The sequence below is a fragment of the Sphaeramia orbicularis genome, chromosome 24 (assembly GCF_902148855.1).
Source record: "Sphaeramia orbicularis chromosome 24, fSphaOr1.1, whole genome shotgun sequence".
NCBI classification, from domain to species: domain Eukaryota; kingdom Metazoa; phylum Chordata; class Actinopteri; order Kurtiformes; family Apogonidae; genus Sphaeramia; species Sphaeramia orbicularis.
The window spans coordinates 18376703-18401036 of record NC_043979.1 but is presented as its reverse complement, the minus strand read 5'-3'; the positions used below and the strand labels follow the sequence as shown (position 1 = coordinate 18401036).

Here is a 24334-nt window from a genome sequence, read left to right as displayed (position 1 = left end):
CATGGTTAATGCCGACATCAGTGTACCCTGGTATATGTAAGTACCTTTGTTTCTCTTGCACACACTTCAATAAAAATGTAAACAAAAACATGTTACTGCAGATCAGGTTTATCAAGAACAACAAAGTTACAGTTATGGTATAAATTGCAATGTTTAAGATGATGCATAAGCGTCCACTGTGTTGGCTGATATGGAACTAAAACAACCAAACCTATGAATATACTAGAGAACAGCTGTAGAATAACTGTCCACTGTAGGGACCACTATGCATGGAAGGGTTAATACACGGAGACACAGTTGTGGTAAACGTGATAAAAGATCATATTTTCTGAAAAGCGGATGAGATAAGTTTTCTTTTTCATTCTACTCTGATTATAAAAATACCAAACCCACTGTATACTCAACAAACAGTTTTGCTCATATGCTATGTGCATTTGCTATGTCAGTGCCTTTTTTTTTTTTTTTTCCACAAGGCTCATGCATAAATCAACATACCAGCCACTAGAGTGCATTACAGGTCAGACTGCTGTTATCGGTGATCGATCACCCAACTTTATTGATCAGAACAGTGGTAAACAAATATTTATCTCACTCAAACTTGGTAAATATACATATAAAGGAGTAAGTGGATGATTGGAGAACAGTTTAACTCTAAATCAACAGGTAAACACAACATCCGCCTGTGAGTTGTGTCAATGCTTCTTCTCCTTTTCTGTTTAATCCTATTACAGGAGCAGTGCTTGATGTAATCACCGACGCAAACACTGAGATTAAAGCAGAAAAGAACATACATATGAGAAAACATCTGACCACAGCACTGGTTTTACTGTGTCAGAGCTAAAAGTGCAGTGCAGAGTGTGTGTGTGTGTGTGTGTGTGTGGGGGGGGGGGCTGCAGATGCTGGATGTGACTCGACAGGTCCACGGAGCACTCAACCCACGCAGGAGATTAGTGTCCACATGTCCTGACCAGCCTGAACACTGACCGACTTTGTCAAGCTCCTCAGTCCGACCCTGGTGGAGGTTTGGTGGTGGGAAGATCTGCACAGGCGCTCATTCAGTTCATCTGCAGACGCTGGTGGGTTGGCAACAGTGGACGGTTGTCATCATCATCATCATCATCATCATCATCATCCTTTTCCTCATCAGAAGGACTCCACAGTGCAGAGACACCGGGATCCGGACAAGATGCCAAGCGATGGATTCACGATCAAAAGTCGCATCCGGAATTTGCTGCGTTCTCCTTCATCCAAACATAAGAAGAACAGGAGGGAACTTCTTACCAGTCAGGTGTGTGTTCTGTTTAAGTGTAAAATATCCTGCAATGAAAAACAAAAGTTACCTTCAGAAGTAATAAAGCGCTGCAAGAACAATTTTCAGTTTAGTGGGATTAGAGTCTGCATTTTACGGTGACCGTGAACCTAACATGATCAAGTCTTTATTATTAGTTTATCTTATCGCCTTTTTAACCCTCCGGTGTCCGGGTGTGCCTTTTAGGCACACTTTGCACTTCGTGTTAAAAAACTTCATATTATTTTTCACAATTTAAATAAGGTTTGAATTCAAAAGTTGTTCATTTTTGCATGATCTTTAAAATTCCGGCCATCAACTAAAATTTGCACATTGTAAACAAAAGAAAATTACAAGACTAGCATCTGTCTCCCAAGTGTGCCTAAAACGCACTATTTCTTCCATTTGATATGTATGATTAGGACTGACCTTGATTTACAAAAATAAAATCAAATTAAAGCAGAAAAATAAATCAATATATAATATTTAATAGTTTGATTCATAGTTGTGCCTTTTTGGCACACTTGGTGACAGATGCTAGTATTTTTGAACATTTGACCTAGCACCAAAAATAATAATGCAAATTAACCAATGTTGCTGTTAATCATTGACATACTGTATGCCAGGCTGCAAAAATCAAATAATATGTGAGCCACTTTTTATGTAGTATATTGAAAGAACTAATTTTTTTGTGTTTTTTTGCATCAAAAAAATGGTTTGTTCACAATACAAACACGGCATTTAAAGGGTTAAAAAATGTGACAATTATTGAGTATTTGGTATTTTTATTTACGGTGCAAGCTGATGAAATAGAAATAAGTGTAAAAGAATTAAAAACAAACTGTATGAACATTTTTTTGACATTATTCCACAAGTGTGCCAAAAAGGCACACTTGGTGCTTAGTAAGGGCCTTGCTGGACGGGATACCGGAGGGTTAAGGGTTAATAGAGTGTATTTACTCACCCAACCTTGTGTAAAATGTTTTCAAGTGCTTTGACTTTTGACCACATGTAGAGTTGAAAGCTGCTGCAGAGGACCTGTGTAAAAATCCATTTATTCACAACTCACTGTTCATGTTTTACTTTAACCCTTTCATGCATAGTGGACAGTTATTCTCCAGCTGTTTTCTTGTATATTCATGGATTTTGTTGTTTTAGTTCCATATCAGCCAACACAGTGGCCACTTAGGCATCATCTAAAACCCTGCAGTTCATAAAATTACAGTAACTTTGCTGCTCTTGATAAACCTGATCTGCAGTAACATGTTTTAGTGGAAATTAATTGCTAATTGTTATTAGACTGTAAATAACAGTTTTCTTAAACAAAAAGTTTTTGTTTTTTTTTTTTTTTTTGCACATCCTCCTGAGATTCAGCAATGCATTTTGTCATCTATAGGGGACAAAAGTTTGACAGTTTAACTTAAAAAAAATACTGTCCATTACAAAGGGCATTCCATTAAAAAAATCAATCAATAAATAAACATTATTTTTAAAATGTATCTGAAAAAACTGTTGCATTATGCAGTTTCCAATCAAGACAAATTTTTAATGTAAAACAGCTAAAACTTTCAATTTCCTGGGTCTCAGGAGGATATTATCTCCATGAAATGAGTAATAACTAATATTAGAGTATGATAAAATATGAGAAAACATCAGATTAGCGGCATTAAAAATGTGTTTATTTCATAGTTTTCACACAGTATATCACTTTCTGATGATGAGTGTTTCTTTGTTTCAAAAATTAAACAAATGGTGTCCAGCTTTTGTAACTCCATGAAAATATAGGTTCAGAAAAAAATTAAATTGCATTGTTTTTTTAATGCCTAAAGAGGAATAAAAACACTTAGGAAAAAAATATTGACTAAGGTTCTCATAATTCATGCATGAAAGGGTTAACAGGAGGTTTATTTTTAACCCTCAAAGATCTGAACAACCACCTGCAACAAAAAGCGTCTACTGGTCTAAACTGTTTGATAACCTCTGAACCACTAATCCTATAAATACAATGAAATAATTCAGGTAAAATACAGTTTCTTATAATAGAGCAAATCTACTCTATGGGAAGATTGATTTATTATCTACTACTCAAGGAACATATCTTCATAATGCGATGGAGAAAATGGCTATAAACAAAACGATGCATAATTACTACTGTCTGTCATTTAAATATTTTGCATTCAGTGACCCCTAGTTTGTGTGTTGTATTGTCTGTTGATAAAACAAATAAAAATAAAGTTTATACATATAAAAACAAAACAATAAATACAGTTTCTTAGCTTCTCAGTGGCATTACATTTTACCCATTTGGATGTTCAGAGGCTTCATAGTGAACATGGAAACACTGTCATTATCTGTAACATTGATTCACCTGTAAAACACGTATAATTTGACAAATGACAGTGGCTGTAGATGCTTGATTTATGTTTAGTTACTGTTATATTTTGCTGAAAATGTCACTTTTTCTACAGTTTTCTCTGTTTTAATTTAATAACCTTGGAATTGACTCTGAGCTTTAATAAACATCAACATGATCGGTAAATTATGTACCTTATTTTCCCTGAAAAATGGAAAATGCAGACAATAATATTATAATAAATGATGATAAATCGCTTAGAAGAGGTTAAATGTAATATAATATAAGAATAGAGCAAATAAACACCATGAAATAATTTGGGCAATAAATACATCTCGGGTATTTATGATACCATCATGGTTTATATGTTTTTATTTCATGCTAATGGTAAAAATTCTCATCCTGATACAGTAAAAATAAATGTAATTAATTTCTACTTTCATTTGGAACTTTAGGGGAACCCAAGTAGGACAAATATTGTAGAAGAATGTGATTTGTGTCATGACGATGGAAATAGAATTTTTACAACTCAGATATATTTATGAGGATCTAAACATTCTTTATTATCCATCAAATACCTACTAATATAACCCTTCGTAAAATGTGAATGATTAGAAATAAAATGTGTGACTGACATTAGTTAAGACCCAACATGCCATAGTTTGTCTGTTCTGTTTTTAGCGACATTGTCTCATTAGTTGCTGTACTTATTATTCATTTACCATCTGTTGCTGCTATAGAAACATTAGCATTACAATCCCATATGTGTTAGTAGGACACTCCACACTCAAGTACATTTATTTCTTACTCCAGACTAATCAGAGCCACAAAACAGCTGCTTTATAATACCCAAGACAGACGGACCTTCTGTCACACATTGCTACAGTACAGGTCAAATCTGGGCTTTTACATGGTTTTCACAACCTAGAGATGCACTGAATGTGAATTTAACACTGATAATGATGTTTGAAATACCCCAAGTTGTTGTTATTTATTCCAACTTTTGTGGCAGAAGAAATTTAAAACAAATGTATATCAGTGATATTTAAAATAATAAAAAAAAAAAAAAAAAAAGGCTGATATTCAATACTGATGTTGGGATAGTATATCATTAGCCTTATAGCATAATTGCCTAAGTCATATTTTTTTCCAGGACAAAACCAATGATGCAAAATGAAGCAGTATCAAGAGAGTAAAGTTACACAGATATCACAATTTGGCCAAAAATATGACTTCAGAAATTATGGTATTTGGCAAATGATATCTGTGTATCACTAAAACACACCAAAAATTAAGACATAATTAGAACACTGATGATATTTTCTTCTCTTTTAACCAATAAAGACCCAGTGTGACTTTTGTGGTAGTTTCCAAATGGACTTTTCTGTAGATTTAACCTTTCTTAAGCGATTTATCACCATTTATTATAATATTATCCTCAGTATTTAGCCTTTTTTTCCAGTGTAAATCAGGTATTTTCTGATATTTAATTCACTGATCATGTAGATGTTCATAAAAGCTCAAAGTAAATTCAAAGGTTATTAAATCAGAGACACAGAAAACAAAGAAAAAGTGACTTTTTCAGCAAAGACATCAATAGCTGAATGTAAAAACAAATATCTCCATCAACTGCCATTGATCCAACTCCATGGGTTTTACTGGTGAATCAATGTTGTAGAAGATGACAGTGTTTCCACGGTAACTACGGAGCCTCTGAATGCCCAAATGGGTCATATCTGCATTTAAAAGGATGTATAAATCCACTATAATAACAAAATGTAGAACATTATCTGAATAAGTGAATATGTTGTTATAACATAGAAGTGCGCATAAAATAAGATATTATTGTAATTAATTATCATGATAAAAAGATATTATCACATTTATTGATCATTGTATTTGTAGTAAATATTTAAAGTGCATATAAACATTATAGTTTATATTAAAAACGGTTGATTATGCAAATCTGATTGTGTGTGAGGTGACCAAAAAAGTGTACGTGAATGGTTTGTATGGATGTTTTGTATTATTGTAAAAATATACAGAAAAAAAGTGTGTTAACAAAGCAAAGGGAGCAAATTTAATTTAACTGTTAGTTTGTAAAAAGGGGTGGGAGTCAATAAGTTATACTTCTTCCCACTCCTTTTCGAGCGCAGAAAAATTTTGTTTGACCATGTTGTGTGGTTCTTTGTTATCTGATGATTCTCTGTACACGAAATAAAACTACATTAACGAACTAACTAACGATGAAAAAATAAATAACTGTATTTTACACCAGTTACTTACATGTATTGATAGGATTAGTGGATTAACAGTTATTAAACAGTTTAGATCAGTAGATTGTTTTGAATACCAGTGGCTGTTTGGGTCTTTATGGGTTAAGTGTAATCAAATGAAAATTACTGTAGTGTTAACATTATGAGGACAGTTGGAGTGTGTGTACAGACATATCTACACAGATCTTGGTGCTTTGTAGTGATGGGACTTTTGGCTCTTTGAAGGGAACCGTTCAATCAAGAGCCATTCACTGAAAAGAGCCGTTCAAAAGACTGGCTCTTTTATGTTTTTTGCATTATTTTGAAACACCAATGTTTTAATGACTAAATAGGCTACATGTGATGATTGACATTACATTTTAAATGTGTTTAATTGGCGCGGCAGTAAACATTATCTTACCGTAAAAAAGAATAGTTAGTTCAAATGTGTGGGCTAAATACATGACATGAGAGGTGACATTTGGCAAATGCTGGAATTTGACAAAAAAACATCACAGTACATTATGTGGACTAGTCTGTAGTCTAAAAATGAAGAAGAAAATGCAACATTTTCTTATGAAATAACATTTTATTCTCCTCAAAACAAGAACAATAAATGTGTGTAAACATACGGAAAAAATTGCACAAAACACAACAGTGATTAAACACTGTAATTACTTAAATACCTGAACTGTAGTGCAATTCTCAGAACAAGAACAGTATGTTGGGAAATTGACAGGCAAGCAGACACTCCCTCCTTAAAAAAAAAATAAAAAATGAACGGCTCTTTACAAAGACTCGGTTCCCATCGTTTATTTCAAAGTGCCGTTCAAAAGATTTGATTCATTCGTGAACGTCACATCACTAGTGCTTTGTTGTTTCGCTGTTGTTTATTACATTGCTATTTTGTTAGTGAGCTGTTTCATCCTCACATTATGACTAAAATCAAAGAGCTGAGACCAGATCTGTCCATGATTCCCATCTCTACAGGTGACACTGGAGAAGGTGCTGGGCATCACTGCTACAGGAAACAGTGGTCTGGCCTTTGACCCACGATCTGGACTGGTGGCCTATGCTGCAGGGTGAGGAGACCACACTGCATTTGTGCATCAGTATCTCCACATCCAACTTTATCTGTGTGCTTCCAACTTCCTTATCATATCTATGTACCTCATGCAGGCAGTTAGGGTGCAAATGTTTCTGTGTGTGTGTGCGCAATCTCTGAAGAAACAGTGGAGAGCTCTGTGGGTTTTCTCACGTTATTATCTTATCCTCAGGGAAGCTTCGTTTGACTCAGCGATACCCTATGTAGTAGTATTAATTCTGAGCAAACAGGGACACTGGCTGCGTTAACTTGCTCAGTGTAAGGCATAAAAAAGTAAAACATGTGAGCTGCAAGTTAGTGGATTCAGCGCGGCAGCAGCAGTGCTCAGAGCTGCTGCACCGTCGGGGTTAAAGCAGAGTTTGAAAACAAGAACACTGGGCCCCGTGAGGCTGTAACAGAAACAGTGCACTGAGCCTCTTTTGTGTTGCTCTCAAATCTTCTGACAAAGCTGTATTAATTCTAAGAAGGTCAGTGGAAAAAAAGAAGAGAAAAAACAAAATAAGAGAATAGAGGCAGTTTACTGTGCTGTGTCAGGGAGTGTATGGTTTTGATTGTGTGTCTGAAAGAGAATGTTTGAAGGTGTGTGCAGGCATGCCCACTTGTGTGCATATGTGGGCGGTGGAGTGTGTGTGTTTGGTTCTGATTGTCATCTTTGCCAGCTTTAATGTTCCAAAAAACTTTGTGTGCACAGACAGACAGACAGACAGACAGACAGACAGACAGACAGACTGACACACCTGCTGTCTGAGTGTAAATCTGTACCAGCCCTTGTACCAGGAACCCGTTTTCCTGGCACGCTGCTAATAACAGGCAGATCACCAATAAGTGGATTGCTGATCTCTAAGGCCACTGTTGGACAGGACGTGAGGAGGAAGTTTGATCAGCAGGAAACATTACAGCTGTAGTTTATTTGAATATGGAAAAGAATAAATACATGTGACTGAGTCAGATCCAAAACTGATACCTGTGCTTTGCAGTGGTGGGCCGTCAGGGCCAGTGAGGCCTTCTCTGCTGGTGTAGACATCATCAGAAACACTCACCTACATTTACAACCTAAATTGTAATATTTGTTCTATGAAATTGTATTAACCTCCTAAGACCCAGGAAATGTCAGCAAAGTACAAGCTTTTTTTGTTTTTTATTAAATAAGTGCCTATATTGGAAATATCATGATGCAACAGTTTTTTCAAATGCAGTTTTTAAAATTTTTTATTGAATGTCCTTTGTAGTGGGCAGTTTTCTTTTCTTTTTTTTTTGTATAAAGTTGTGAAACTCTTGTCCACAAATGTGTACAGAAAACCCATAGCTGGGTCTTAGGAGGTTAATTTATTCCCAAAAGACCCGTGGTTCCCAACCTTTTTCGCCTCGTGACCTACTTTTAACATCACAAATTTCTGGTGACCCCAGACATTCAAAACAGAGACATTTTCTTCCTAAAATTAAGTTGTTTTTGATTATGTAATAGTGCGTTATACTATGTTGCAAATAAATGTTAATTTTAGGCAACGTGACATGATTAGACATGAGTAAACGCCCCAGTTCTAGTAGCCAATCGCAGAGGAGCCTTTCTAGCCAGTCAGAGGCAAGAAAGGCGGTACTTTCTCCTACCATCCTACCAGAGGCGATTTCTCATAGACTGCAAGGGAAGCTCGGCTTCCCCTAAACTTACAAATATTAAATGGTCAAATATGTACGGTTGTGTTGACAATTCATTAACTACAAATGTGTTAGAACACGTTCATCCTACAGATGAGTTTGTTCAGAATCAGCTTTATCACAAATCAATGGACTTGATGTTGTTCACTTCTCATACATTCCTGTTGCGCTGTTTTCTCATACGATCTCTGCTCAGTGCATTTGCCTGTAGAAGCTTGGCGTTCATGCGCTTCAGTGGGACTGAGTGGAACAGTTTTTTTCATCGCCTCAAAACTGGACGGTAATTGGATAAATGCCATGATGTTGTCCCACCCCCGGACGCTCGATGTCTCTGGGAACTGTGGGCGGACCTTGGCTGGGCTGGACGCCGGGCTTCCACATGCTGATTGGAGGATCAGTCGAAAGGCTGAGTCCAGTTTGATTGACAGCTATTTTGAGATCTACTCCTTCACTTGACAGAGTTCAGTTTAACACCGTCGCGCATTCTGCTGTGAAATCGAGAGAGAAACCACTACAAAATGACTTGTTCATTTCTTGCACTGTAAATAAAACACACTCATTGTACTTCCTTGTTTCAATTTGACATAATTTCAACGTTTTCTTGTTTAGTTGGTATGATAAGGTCACTGACCATTTTCTTAAAAAGGAACGGAGGGCCGAATTTCTGTTTAAATAATTTAACTTTTTTTTTATGTAAGCCGACAATGAGCTTCCCCTCTCTGAAAGATGAGCATCTGCCGTAAATTCGGGCCCTGGGCCTTCAGAATGAGTAGTGAAGGCTCATAATCGTCAGGCTGTTTCTTTAACCAATCAGTTTCCATCTATCTGGCCTCAGTGTCATCAGCATTTATCTTTCCTCTGACTGGATGGTGAGAGCAAAACTGAGATAGCTTTTATTCTTTTTTTTTTTTTTTTTTAAATGCTTATAAAGCTCATTTAATTGAATTGAATTGAACTATTAATACATTTGTGGTAATGACGGAGGAGAGGAAAATGATTTGTACTAGACATACTTAAAAATCCGTTTTCAAGGCGGACTTTTCCAGAAAAGCTGGACATGGTGAGTCGAGGTCGGCTAACCCTGATGCTAACTAGCTAGCTAGCTAGCAGCTCGAGTGGACTTTCTCTGTCCTCAAGAGAATAGAAACTTATCTCCGGAATACGAATAGACGGAGGAGACTCTCAGCTTTGACCTCCATGGACATAAAAAAGGACTTAATGATGGAACTGGAAAACAGATCACAGACAGTCATTAAAGTTTTCCTGCGCAGAGAAAGGAAGTTGGATTTTATAGCCTATATAAATAATGAGCATCTCTGGTAAGTAGACTATGATGTTATATATTTAATGTTTTTTTATGTTTTGTTACGGTATTAGATAAATATCGATTCTAAACTGCTCCAGGTGATGTACATGGTGCAGCTGTGGTTGTAGTGTAGAGGTTTGGAGTTGTCTTGACTGGGTTTCTTGCTTTAGTAATAATGGTATTCACCCTCCCTCTCTCTCTAATGCCATGCCATGTTATTTTTCTTTTTTTTTTGTATAGTATTGATGGTTTCTATAATTCTAACGTCATAGTGGTGGTTTTAAGAGGTGAAGTAAGTCGACTTAGTCCTCACTCAGGGTGTTTGCACAGGTCTTGAAAGTCTTAAAAAGTATGGAAATTTGAAATGAATTTGAAATTGAATTTGAAATGCTGTTTTCCAGACCTTGAAAAGTCTGGAATTTTGTGTGAAAGTCTTAATAACATGGAAAAAAATTTCTCTTATAGTCAAATTTTAGAGTATGCACAAAGACACATCAGGAATACCTGAAAAACAAGAAATACATGAGGAAAGCATATAAAAAAAACTTGATTTCACTAACTGGTTGGTACTGGAATGATTCTAGTGAAACTTGTTTGTGTGATATCCATGCACTTTTGGAATTTTCATAGGTTTTGAAGACATTTCTGTCAGTAAAACATAATTTACTGCGAATTATTCATTCATTCATAAATTTATTAAAGTGAACTTTTCTGCTATACACAATAGGTACAATCTCAACCTAAAAAGTAGGCACGCTAGTATAAAAGTACATAAAATCAAGGTCTTGGTGGAAAAAATAGTAGTCTTGAAAAAGTCTGGAATTTTTATTTGGTTAAAGAGCAAGCACCCTGCCACTGAAGGCCCAGGTACCAAATGCACATCCCAACAATGGTGCTTTGAGATATTTAATGTAAACTCTGACATAAGTGGATTATATTTTAATATTACATAAGTTGAGTTGGTGTGTAAAATGTAATTAAAACTGATTTTGAGGAAGGAATCTCATAAATCCATATTCTATTTAGAACCAATCAAATATTTCAACTGAGAAAATTTAGTATTTTAAGAAAAAAATGAGGTGTTTGATAGTAGCTTTGAGGTTCAAATACTATCATACAATCTGCTTTGGTGTGCGTCCTCTGCTATTTTTTTGCCATATTTCTGTCTTTTTTCCTCCCCAAACTATTTTATGTTTTAACTGATAACCCTAGACTTTGATTTGTTCTGTTTTGCCAAACTTTTTTTCTGTCATCGACTGTTTTTGAAAAGAGAGGAGAGGAAAGAGGAATGCATGTAAATATTAACATTCTGGGTTTTTAATTTAAATTTTTTTTTTTTTAACTTCTATTTCCGAATCACAATATAACTTTTACTAGAAGAATAAAGAGATAGACATTTGATAAATCACAGCTTAATTTTCGGAAATGTCCATCACCTAGTCAGTGTAGTATTCATTTTAAATGCTTTGCAAATTAGTCCAAATACAGTCCTGTATAAAAGTCGTAGTCCAACATTAGTTTTTTTTTTTTTGTTTTTTTTTTTGTTATAACCACACACATGCATTTCTCAGACATTACATTTAGATATAATCTGAATATATGTGGAGTATGTACAGCAGTAAAAACAAATGCTTCAGGGAGAAAGCAGCTTTTGTAAAAGTGGTAGCATTTAGTGTGACCTCCCTTTGTGCTTAACATGCCTTTGATCTTTTTATTTCAGACAATATGAGATTTATTTATTTTTCTGACATTTTACTCCAGGGTTTATTCAACACATGCCATGTGTTTATAACTGTGCTGTTTCTTGTCATGGGGTCAGGGGTCACACTAAATAGTGACTTTCACCTTTACAACCTGTATTTAAGTGATGGTAACAGGTACATTTTTTTCCTCTCATCTGTCTAAAAAAGCCATAATATAAGTTTTATACAAGATTCATAGTTACAAAAACTGGAAGAATACAATCAAAAACTTCCTGCTGAAAGTTGATATGCATGCAAATGAATGTCCCACTTCCCACATCTGGGTTTTTGGGAAGGCGTGATTAAGATATTACTATAAATATCTTCAGTCTATTCTTGAAATATTGATAAAAATATGTTCATCCTATTGTCAAAAGTTTCCTTAGCATTATTTGCCAAACTATAAATACATATACAGGTAATTCATACATTATGTAACAAATGCACAGATGTCAGAACGCATGAATAGTTAAAGCATCATTGTGTTTGTTAAGGTAATCCATTGCTAAATACTTCCAAAGGTCACAGTGTAAAGTTTAATAAGAGATTAAGGCAGATTAGTGAAATATGTCTAACGTCTGGTATATTATTTGTTTGAGTAAAGCTATATGGGATTCTACATTACATCAGAGTTTATGTTGTAAAGGTCATGTCCGTGTGAAGTGTAACCTTAGTGGTATTTAACTCAAAATATGCTTTGACAGAGGAAACTTAACCTTTATTTATTCCCGTGTAGGTGTGTGGTAGTCCTGCTGAACCCCAAAAAGAACCGACAACACCACATTATCAACACTTCAAGGTGAGTCTTGCACAAACACCATCTGCATTCAAAAAGAACAACATTAAACTGTCAAAACTACCACCGAGCCTGAGCGTAAGTGACACCGAGCTGTCTGTTTGCCTCTCGTCTTCATAGAAAAACCATCACAGCGCTGTCCTTCTCCCCTGACGGCAAGTACTTGGTCACAGGAGAGGTACGTCTTTAGTGTTTTCTCTTTTTTCTCCCTGTCAATCTGTCTTCGTGTTTGGCTTTTGGAGTTATTTTGTTGAAGGATTCATGCTTTATATCTGTGTGTGTGGAAACCAGGCTGTTATTCATGTTGTTTACACTTGATGTTTTTTTTCCCGGTTATAGAAAGTAAAGTCATCACAAAAGATGACACTTGTCTACAAGTAAATAAAAATAATGAAACCGCCCCCTCCACGTTAAATCAACGAGACTTCAGCTGAATTAAAAACGTACACATTTGATAAATTGTTTCCAAACATGGACAAATTAACCTGCTTTCTATTTAAATCTTCATTTGTCTTGTCTTTTTTTTTTTTGTTTGTTTATTATTATTTGATGTTATAAAAATAAGGATTCTGGACAGCTATGGCACTGGTCTATGATTTGTGAGTAGTGAAACTTTATCAAGTTTGAGTAACTAATAAAGAAAAATTCAGTCAGAAATGCTGGTTGGCTGCCATTTGCAAGAAGCAGTCTTGGGTCAAATTTTGAAATTCCGAGAATTATTCAGAGAATTTGTTTCTCTCAAAGGCTACCAGATCTACTTCAAAACACTGTTTGCATATCACATCACAACACATTCATTTTTCAGTTTCTTTCCAGTGGAAGATTAATAAATCTATTGTCTAAATGTACATAAACCAATATATGTGTAATAACATTTCATCATATACACTGAGAACATCAGCTAACCTGCACTTTTGTCATTTGTTTCCAATTCATCTTATTAAAGTATGTAAAATTTAGCACATTTAATCTCTGAGGTAAATCATTTCTAAAAAAAAAAAATCGTAGACCTGTAAAACATTTTTACTAAGGCTGCAGTGAATTTGTTGCATATGTATCTAATATTCTGTTTTCTCACCACTGCAAACCATTTTCTCATGTCACATTATATTATATCAGTCCAGAGTCTCCTGTTATGTTGTATTTACAGCATGTGCTTCAATGCAACATGCTATGTTAATCCTACCAGCCAATCAAAGCCGATTACAGCTCTCTGTGTAAGTGGATGAGCTGGATGGATGCTATGACGGCAAAGACCAAAGTTTACAAGACCGAGAGTAAAGAGCACAGAGTCTAGAAGAGAAACTTAAAGGCCAAATGTGGTCAAACACCACCTGAAGGATCTGAATTTTTGCAGGTGATTACGAAAAAAGCAGTGATTTATCTGGTAGTGAAGCGTTTCAGTCTTTGAAGCTGCATTTTTATGTTTTACTCCGGCACCATTATGTTCCTCTTTTTCCCTGCTAAGCTCTGTAATCAAAGCTGAGATTACATTACATTACAGCATCCTCTCTTTAAGGATTTTCCATTCCTGCGTGAATGATCTGATAAGAAAAGGAGTCCCCTAAATGCACCCTGTCCAAGCTAATGCACACAAAGCACAGGCTGACTTGAAATTCTCTGGTGTTTGTCCGCTCCATCTCTTTTGTATGCAACTCAGTTTTTTAGTTAAATGCCATCGTCTTTCAGCAGATGTCCTTCAGGCTGCCTGTCCCTCTCACCTATTAACTCTGACCTTTCAAAGGTCACTCCACCATATTAAAATAAGACACTACACAAATAGCCCTGTGACCTTTTCATCCCAAAGAGGGAATAATGTGAGCAAGTCAAGGGACAAGTAAGTGTGTGCAGACAGTCGGAGGTTAGAGGACACACAGGATTATCCCTCACAGAGCTGAATAGGCAGACTGATGTGACAGGTGACTGCGGTGTTCTGGCTTTGAATGCACCAGTATGTTTGCACACAAGCTTATAGTCAGGCATTTCATAGGTAAATAGAACTAGACTAAAGCTAAGTACCTATCCATCTTTTATTTTTACATAGAGGTTTGGTTCCTGGTCATCTGATTGGTTCCCAGTTGCATGAGTGACAGTTTTAGGACCATGAGTGGTGATTACACTGGTCTGTAATTTTTCTTAAATTTTAGATTAAATGTGAAATACTTTAATAAGATTAATTGGGAAACAAACAACATGTACTGTTAGCTAATGTTTACAATGTATGTGATAAAGTGTTATTGTATATATATTGGTTTATGTACACTAGAACAACTAGAACAGTGATTCTCAACCTTTTATAGGTATAGGTAACACCCCCCTTACCTCATCATTATCCTCTTTGTCACATCCATCCCCCCTCCGAAACGAGTTGTCGAGCAGAGGGAGTGGGTCTGAGGAAGCTTATTCATAGCATAATGAGCGGGGGGGAGGCAGATGGACAGATGTTACCACCGAGGACTTGGGGGGGTAGGGCTGCACAATTTTGGAAAAAACTGACATTGCGATTTTTTTTTAACCCTGCAATATATATTGCGATATGAAAATATACTCAGGAGGATATAATAGCTGTGTGGCGCTGACGTAAATGGTCAAACTAATTAGTTGTGTTTCCTCCCGTTGTGGCAACAGGTACAAGGCACTGTCGACACAGAACACATGTTTCAATATCATCCTTCTTGTACCTGAAATAATTCCAGATTTCCTTTTAGCACCAAGTCTTCATTTACGGTGATTTTCTCATGTTCATTGCTCATTTTTCAATGTTGTTGCCAGCGACTCACTCCAAACTGATTAAGAACGATTGTGATTGGTGGATTGTTGCGTGCAATGTGTGTCAGGTACCCTTGAAATTAGATGAGAACACGTTGAGCTCATTTGCCGCCTGCGATGTGACTATTGCGCAAACGTACTCAAACAATATATTGTGCAGCTCTATGGGGGGTGTAGCTCAATAAGTGAAATTCACCATTGACATAACATGCTGTTGATATTGATACTCATACAGACTAACGCCCCCTATTTTGGTCTCAGCGCCCCTAACGCACAGTGTCCCAATGCCTCCTGGGGGGCTGTACCGCTCCTGTTGAGAAACACTGAACTAGAAAGAACCTGAAAAGTCAATGTATTATAATGTGCAGACAGTGTTTTGAAGTAGATCTGGTAACTCTGAGACAAACATTCCTTCTGAGTAAAACACATTGTCACATTAATTCTCGAATTTCACATTTTTATGCAAGACTGTAGCTTGGAAACTGCAGCACTGTTGACTAATTTTTCCTTGTAATAATGACTCAAACTTAAGTTTCACTACTTTTATTCTGGAAGCATTTTACTCGTAGACCAGTGTTATAGCTGCGCAGCATCCCTATTTTTACATCAAATAACTTTTAAACAAAAAATTAAGAGAAAAATTTGAATAGGAAGCAGACTCATTTGTTCACATTTGGAAACAATCTATTGGATGTGCACAGGTTTTTAGTTCAGATACTGAGGGGCATTGACATGTTTTGGCTTCACAGTTTTTGTCTCTATTAATAGTCAATGGTCTTACTGTATTTAGATTACAGTAATAGTTCCAGAATGCATTGAGAATAACATCCTGTATGACAACCCATACAGCAAGAGTTAAGATTACAGAAAGAATAGTGTGAAAACAACATGTTTTTATTTGTAGTGCAGACAATTAATGCTAAAGAAATAGAGATTAACCACAGGAAAAGCATTAAGAACAGAGGATTCTCATTTTGAAGCAGTACTTCATATTACCAAAATAATTCACCCAGAAGGCAACGACAGTTGACTGAGCCCACTGATACAAATTATATGTATTTTTGTGGGAACAGTGTAACAGACAGGGATATAAAAATGAGTTTTCTGGGTTTGAGTGGAAATGTCTGCTCTTATGTATTATTAGATTTAATGGCAGCTGGATGGAGCTCTCAGCACTTAGTTCATATTCTATAAGTCACCTGTATGAAAGAGGACACATTTTTCTGTTTTAAATGATTTTTTCTTTTTTTTTTTTTTTTTTACCCTGGATTAGAGGCATGATGGGACAAAACCACTTAAAAGTCCAGTTCTAGTAGCAGTAAAGACATGCATATATGTTACTTTACCTCCTCATCCTCTTTTAGATTTTAGCCTTTCTCTGACCTCTCAGCTTTGACTCTCAGCTGAATGTGTTTTCCTGGGTTTCAGTCAAACATTGTCCTTGTACGTCCTTTTTTTCTGTCCTCCTCAGAGCGGTCATTTACCAGCAGTGAGACTTTGGGATGTAGCAGAACGACGACAGGTGGCGGAGCTGCAAAAGCACAAATATAGCATCTCCTGTGTCGCCTTCTCTCCCAACAGCAAATACATTGTCAGTGTAGGAAACCAGCATGATATGATGGTCAACGTCTGGGCGTGGAAGGTTTGTGTCACTGAATTGTTGCAAATACTAACGATTTTAGGTATTTGTCATATTGGTCTTGGTTTGTTTATTCTCACCTTGTGAAACAGGTCAAGCCAGGTGTACCTATTCTAAAACACTCCTTTTTTGTCTCAGTGGTGGAAAAGAACAAATTTGACATTTAGAGATTCTGTATGTAGGTCTCATGGGTCATCTTTGGCATACAAATTTGTTGATTTTATTGAAAATGACAGTGTTACAAGTTCAATCTTGCCGTAAAATGCAACATACATATTAATGCAGCAGTAAAATGAATTCAGAAACAACGTACAGGCTGTTTTTCTGCACAATGTGTACTGTTGCTTTTTGTACTTGATGTATATTTTTCTGTTAAGGCTGACATGACATAAGCTGACATTTACTTAAATAAGGTTTAAAATGAAAAATACTAACTTGTGTTGATGTTTTCACAGTATAGTATCAGTACTTTATTAAAGGATCTGAATATTTAGTCCACTTTTGTTTCAGTTGTATCAACATTTTTTGGATTATAACTGAATTCTTTGTTCAGGAATTATGAGATTTGGGAATTAACTGTATATTAAATGTGTCAGAATTGCTTCTATATTAAAATATAGTAAAGGCAGTGAAAGCAGCTGTGAAAATGCTATGATAAATGAAGGGATACTCTGAGGAATTCCAAGGAAAAAAAAAAAAAAAAAAATGTTCCATGTAAACTTCTAAAGCATTTTGTTGCTAATTAACTAGCTGTACAACTTGCAGATGTCTTTAATTTTGCCATCTGTGTTTCTTGCAGAAAGATGTGGTTGTTGCTGCCAACAAGGTGTCCAGTAAAGTGACAGGTGTGTCCTTTTCTGAGGACAGCTCCTACTTTGTAACAGTGGGGAACAGACATGTGAAGTTCTGGTATCTGGACCACTGCAAAGCTAACAAGGTATGGACATGCTGATATTTTGTTTGTTATTTTACTAAATAGGTTCATCTGATTGTAAGTTACACTACAACTTGGTAATAGTCATGCAATACATTGTACTTAAAAAAACTCCTGTGGTAACACATGAAACTAATAAAAAATGTTAATTATTATTCAATGTTGAAATACACCTCCTGAGTGTGAAGCGAGCGGGATGAGGATCAGCACTTCCAAATCCAGGCCATGGTTCTCGACCGGAAAAAGGTGGTTTGCCCTCTCCGGGTCGGTGGGGAATCTTTGCCCCAAGTGGAGGAGTTTAAGTATCTTGGGGTCTTGTTCACAAGTGAGGAAAGGCTGGAGCATGAGATTGACAGACGGATCGGTGCAGCGTCTGCAGTGATGCAGTCGCTGTACCGGTCTGTCGTGGTGAAGAAGGAGCTGAGCCGAGAGGCGAAGCTCTTGATTTACCGGTCAGTCTACGTTCCTACCCTCACCTATGGTCATGAGCTTTGGGTCATGACCGATAGGACAAGATTCCAGATACAAGCGGTCGAAATGAGATTCCTCCGCAGGGTGGCTGGGTGCACCCTTAGGGATAGAGTGAGGAGCTCAGTCACCAGGGAGGAGCTCGGAGTAGAGCCGCTGCTCCTCCGCGTTGAGAGGGGCCAGCTGGGGTGGCTCGAGCATCTGTTTCGGATGCCTCCTGGACGCCTCCGGGGAGGTGTTCCGGGCATGTCCCACCGGGAGGAGACCTCGGGGAAGACCCAGGATACGTTGGAGAGACTATGTCTCTCGGCTGGCCTGGGAACGCCTCGGGGTTCCCCCCGGAAGAGCTGGAGGAGGTGTCTGGGGAGAGGGAAGTCTGGGCGTCCCTGCTTAGACTGTTACCCCCATGACCCGGCCCCGGATAAAACGGAAGATAATGGATGGATGGATGGATGGATGGATGGAAATACACCTCCCCTTATGTTCCAAATATTTTTGTGTGTTTGATGGTAATACTGGTAATATTATATGTTGTGATGCTGTTACTTGTTACCTGCAAATGGTAGTGGCAATTAAAGTGTAATAATCATTAATCAGGGCTGCATAAATTACTTTTTTCAAATTAAGTTCATGGTAATTTGGATCAAACGAATTGTTTAATGGCATAATGAATAAGTGGAAACCCTTGTAGTATTATGTATGTATAATAAATGGTTAAAGGTTAACTTGCTTCATTATGCCCTTTGGAAAATTCAGTCTCTGCATTTTACACATTTTAATACAACACAGTATAGCATTAGCACATAACACTCATTAGGGCCTGTGTGCTTTGGAATATTTAATTTTTTATTTCCAAATATTGCCATGGGTTATGACACCCTTATCACTTTGGCAATTTACACATAATTACTACATCATTATCTATTCATTACCAAACCATTGCACCACTATTACCTTGTAGGGATGTAATGATTACTGGTATAACAATAAACTGCGGTAAAATTGCCAGTGGTTAGTATTACCGTCTAAATTCTAGTTATCACGATAACCGTGCTTGATTACCGCACTTTTCCGGAGAAAACGCCTATGTAAAGATCTGCTTTTTTGTCAAATATTTGAGTATAGTTTTAATTCATTACAATTTTAATTTTCTATACCTAATATTTGGAACCATTATTCGCTTTTAAAGTCTTTGAAAAGGTTTGTTAAGTATCTTTGTGTTATTTATGCAATAAATTATATACATTTTTCAGATTGGATTTTATATTTTTTTTGTGTGTTTTCTGTCCTTTTATGTTGATATAGTAGGTTAAAATGGAAAAAAATAATAATAGCCAGATGATATAAATGAAGTTGTGCTGAAAAAACAGATTCCAAACATGGGTATAGTAAACATTTGTTTATATAGTATATAAAGGCAAAATCAAAAGGACTGAGAAATGGACAAAATAGGCTCAGACCACTAAGGGTTAATATTTAAATGTTTCTGCAACAGAGGGTACATTGTGCCAATTATTTTATTTGTTTTTTGTGTTATTTTGAAGTACAACTTGGTTAAATTATTTCAGTGTGTGTATCAGTACTTTTTGAACATTTTGAGCACAATTTCAACAATACCGCGATAATAATGATAACCGTTATAATTTTGGTCACAATAACCATAATATGAAATTTTCATATCGTTACATCCCTATTACCTTGTTATTGTTGAACTGTAATATACAGTGCTGTCATGTATTTTCTCAAAACGTGCATGTTTGTGGTCTTGCTGGTTACTTGATAAAAAGTGTAAAAACAATATTTGGCCTGAAAATGTCCAACTCACATTAACTTCACACCTTTGTCTTTACAAAATCACACTATTCACACTAAGAATACCAGTCATCTTAGAAAAGTACTAAAACTCTGTTGCTCCTCATTGGTTTTATTTTTTTACATGCATTGTCAAAAATTTCAAGGTTGTATAATAGTGGAACAACAAAAAGGTGTACATTTTACAGCTGCAAAACAGATATTGGTTAGAAATGCCATCAGCTACTGTATGTGCATGAGCAAATCTTAGACATAGAGAAACTTTTAATCCTAGTAGGGCTGGGCGAATCGATCTTAATCTCTATAGTATTGATACCAAGGTGTGTATCAATATCGGATCAATACCAGCGTGATGAGATCAATACTTTTGTTGCAGTTTCTCTTCTATACGTCCAGCAAATTGCTTGAATTTCCCCAGAGTTCATGCAAATGCAGCTTCTCTCCAAGTCAGTCTCTCTCTCTCTCTCTCTCTCTCTCTCTCTTTCTCTCTCTCTCTCATGCACACTTTGCCCCTCCCCCCCATGAAGGTAGATTTGTTTCTTTATTATTCAATTAAAAAAAAGCTACTTAAACCAAAAAAAAATATTTTTAATCAAAAACTAACTCACTTCAATCAAAACACCCATTTCTATAAAAAAAAAAAAAAGTGTTCAAATGCAATTTTTTGGGTCTGAAATATTTTTTTTGCATTCACACACTTTTTTCTTTGATTGAAGTGAAGTTTTTTTAGATTGAAAATTTTTTATTTTTTATTTTTTTATTAAAACAACTTTTTTGGGATTAAGTAATAAAGAAACAATTCTACCTTCATAACCCCCCCCCCCCCCGCTGGAGAGCAGAGAGTCAGAGCACTGACTGAGAGCAGTCTGTGATGGCAGAGAGAAAGAGAAGCGCTGTGTGGAGCTTATTCAGTTCAGCTGACAGGGAAACTGCCACATGTGACGCAACACCGCAAATTTAAAAGGGGAATTATTTTATTATTTTTATACTGTTAAATTGTTTTATATTGTAGTTAGTTAATAAAAAGCATGTTTATTTGCCTAAAATGTGTCCTGTGTTTTATCATGATCATAATCAACTAACTAAAGGCAAAATCACAAAATATTCAATGGTCATGACATTTCAAGTAAAAAGTATCGGTATCAGCAGTACTAGCCCTGTATTTACTTGGTATTGGATCAACACCAAAATTCCCAGTATCGCCCACCCTTAAATCCAAGTAGAGGAACACAGCTATTATTCGGCTTTAATCACCGCAGTCTGAGGTCTAACCCTGGTTCCTCTGTGCTATGTAGGCCAGTGCTCCTGTGCCTCTGCTGGGTCGCTCAGGGCTGCTGGGAGAGCTGAAAAACAACTTCTTCTGTGATGTGGCCTGTGGGCGGGGCCCTCAGTCGGACTCCACCTTCTGCATTACCTCCTCTGGCCTGTTGTGTGAGTTTAACAGCAAGAGGATGCTGGACAAGTGGGTGGACCTGCGGGTGAGTGACTGACAGGTTAAAGTAAACAGCAGTTTTACTCCAGGAGTTGCTTTAACCCACGTCAGAGTGAGGCAGGTGATAATAATAATGTGTCATCATGTATTTTGCAGCTTTGGATTTAATTATTAGACCACCAGTGAATATTAACCCTTTCATGCATGACTTTACTGCAGTGGACAGTTATTCAAATTTTAATTGAAGCCAAATTATTTGCAGTAATGACCCTAACTCTTAATTGTGCCATTGTGTTTTCTAATATCTTACTCTCACTTTGCTGTAAATGCTGCTGTGACACTTGAATTTCCCCGCTGTGGGATAAATAAAGTCGTGTCTTATCCTGATATATTGTTTAATGATTCCAAAATGTGGTTACAAAGAAATCTCAATCTCAATAAGCTACAGTTTAGGGAATAGTTTGTTTACAGTTTAATCCTTATGAGTTTTGTCATTTTCCTTCAATGGCGGAGGTTTCCCAGAATATAATCACTGATTCATGACATTCACCACAGTGGAGAGATGCATTTTACACTGAAATTATATTTTTTCTTAAAGCGGTGATATATTCTCCTTGTGGAAAGAGCTTTATGGATGTGTACATGCTTAAAAAATGATACCGTTACATGTTCAACTGTTGATCCATGGAATCCACTACAGTGAATATCTGAGCATTATGCTAAAGAAATAAGATATTAAAGAAATCAGACTGAATATGTTTTATGTCAAAAATACCACCAGTTTATTAACATTTCATGCACAAAAGGGTTAATTGTTTCTATTGTTTTTCAACATTAGACATTCTCAAATTCATGCATTCTCAAATTCATGTCTTACTTGTTACTGGGATTCATTACATTTGTAAAGAAAATATTTTATGTGTCTTTATTCATTTTTCACAAAATGTTCACAATAATTAAGCAACACTATGATTTTTTTGATGTAATATGATTATCAGTGTTATAACATGTAATGTTTCTGCAATGAAATATGTGAAAATGACTAGGTTTGTGTTAAATATTTTGTTGACTTTAATACTTGCTTTACATTAAATGTTTATTAGAATGCTAAAATTCAGAGAAATCCTATTTAGTGTAACAGCCTTTTTATTTTTGAAGCCTGTCAACTGCATACAAAGATAATGTTACTAAAATGAGCAGCTTTGAACAGTGGCTTCTTCATTAGAATAAAATGACATTATTCAAACGTACATCACCAGACGTAAAGCATTATTATGCCTGTAAACATATTTGCCCCAGATAGATTTCAGATAGATTTTCAGTGGAAAACTCCCATGATCCCACACTTCTTCCTGTTACCACCTATGATTACACCTATTATTGTTTTGATTGAGAGAACAATTACATATGTGTGGTTAAAATTAATAGGCGTGTTCTCTGAAAGGAAGTTATTTACGTAAAACTCCAGTCTTTTTTTTTTTCTTTTTTTTTCAAGTCACTTCACTTCATTACAGACCTCGAATTAATTCTGACACATTTCACACCTTTACATTTTAATTTCTACCTTCAGAAGACGTGTTATTGATTCATCAAGTGCAAATATAGCATGGGATTTCTCTTGACGTTCACTGCAAGGGCTACAGCGAATTTATTCATCTGCCTTGTATTTATGCACGTTCTCTGTCATCTCAACAAGGTCATGGTAATCCTAAGAGCTTAAGCAGAACGTAACTGGACTTTTTTTGGTTCTACTCTTCCCACCAAATAGAACTGAAGAAGCCTCTAGGTTAAGCAAGAGGACAAAAAAGGAGTCCCTCTGCTAAAGCTCTTAGGATCTGCTGCTTCAGTACTGCGTTGTGTATGTCAAATAAAGCTAATAGTCGGTGTCCAGCTGTGGGGTTTAATTAAGAATTGATGACGATATGTGGGTCCTGTTCCTGCCTTCTGTAAAGGGATCAGAGACGGATTAGCAGCTGGGACAAGGACAAGTACAGGAAGTTTTTGGACGCATTCCAGTGAGGACGCATTTATGTTCTACTGCAACTGTCTTAACCTTTATCTTTACTGACAGGCAGGGTAGCTGTGGATACGGACAAAACTGTATTATCTTTCATTCGCAGGGATATAATTTACCTTCTTTTGGAGGCTGACAGAATACAAATGTATGTTTTCATTCGGTGGATAGTTACCAGCGGTCAGAGTTGAACCACTTTACTGTTTAACATTAAATTATTATGGACAGACTTGCCCGTCTCAGTACTGTTATCTGTAAATAACAGAGCTGATGTGATTGCCTATTGTGTGTATGTTGTGTTTTGCTTGTTAGACGGGCGTGGCTCACTCTCTGTCTCTGTCGGAGGACCTGATCTTTTGTGGCTGCGCTGACGGAACAGTGCGAGGCTTCAACTCCACCGACCTGCGCTTTGTCTGCACCCTGCCTCGGCCCCACCCCCTCGGATCTGACGTCTCCGCCATCACCGAGGCCAGGTGAAGAACAGCCTCTCCCTGGCATTAATCCCCAGCAGGATCAAATACTCTATTTATACTGCTTCTTATACACTCCACTCTAACTCGTAGCTGTGTATATTTTGGCTGTTTTTAAATACTTTATGTCAGTACAACCTCCTCTGTGTGACTTTACAATTATTCTTTTCATTTGACATGTTTTATGAACACACCGAACCTAAAATCGCATAACAAACATGAAACTGGGGAAGGAAAAGCTAGATTCTTTACACTTTTTCACCAAAAACATGTTGAACAAACCATTTTTATAACT

At 36.5% G+C, this 24334-nt stretch overlaps 1 protein-coding gene across 7 annotated transcripts in view; it reads left to right on the top strand.

Annotated features, from left to right (window-relative positions):
* The first annotated feature begins 903 nt into the window (after positions 1 to 903).
* The window catches only part of LOC115414966 (mitogen-activated protein kinase-binding protein 1-like), a 52054-nt gene continuing 28623 nt past the window's right edge, over positions 904 to 24334 (top strand). For 6 of the 7 annotated variants that reach the window (XM_030128347.1, XM_030128350.1, XM_030128349.1 and 3 more), the window contains exons 1-8: positions 905 to 1288; positions 6887 to 6978; positions 12442 to 12504; positions 12622 to 12679; positions 16742 to 16912; positions 17709 to 17846; positions 21419 to 21601; positions 23882 to 24042. In XM_030128347.1, coding sequence (XP_029984207.1) covers positions 1187 to 1288; positions 6887 to 6978; positions 12442 to 12504; positions 12622 to 12679; positions 16742 to 16912; positions 17709 to 17846; positions 21419 to 21601; positions 23882 to 24042 — 968 coding nt within the window. In that variant the 5' untranslated portion in view covers positions 905 to 1186. Of the gene's footprint in view, positions 1289 to 6886; positions 6979 to 12441; positions 12505 to 12621; positions 12680 to 16741; positions 16913 to 17708; positions 17847 to 21418; positions 21602 to 23881; positions 24043 to 24334 lie in introns of all 7 variants that reach the window. The other variant, XM_030128348.1, reaches the window with a different exon arrangement.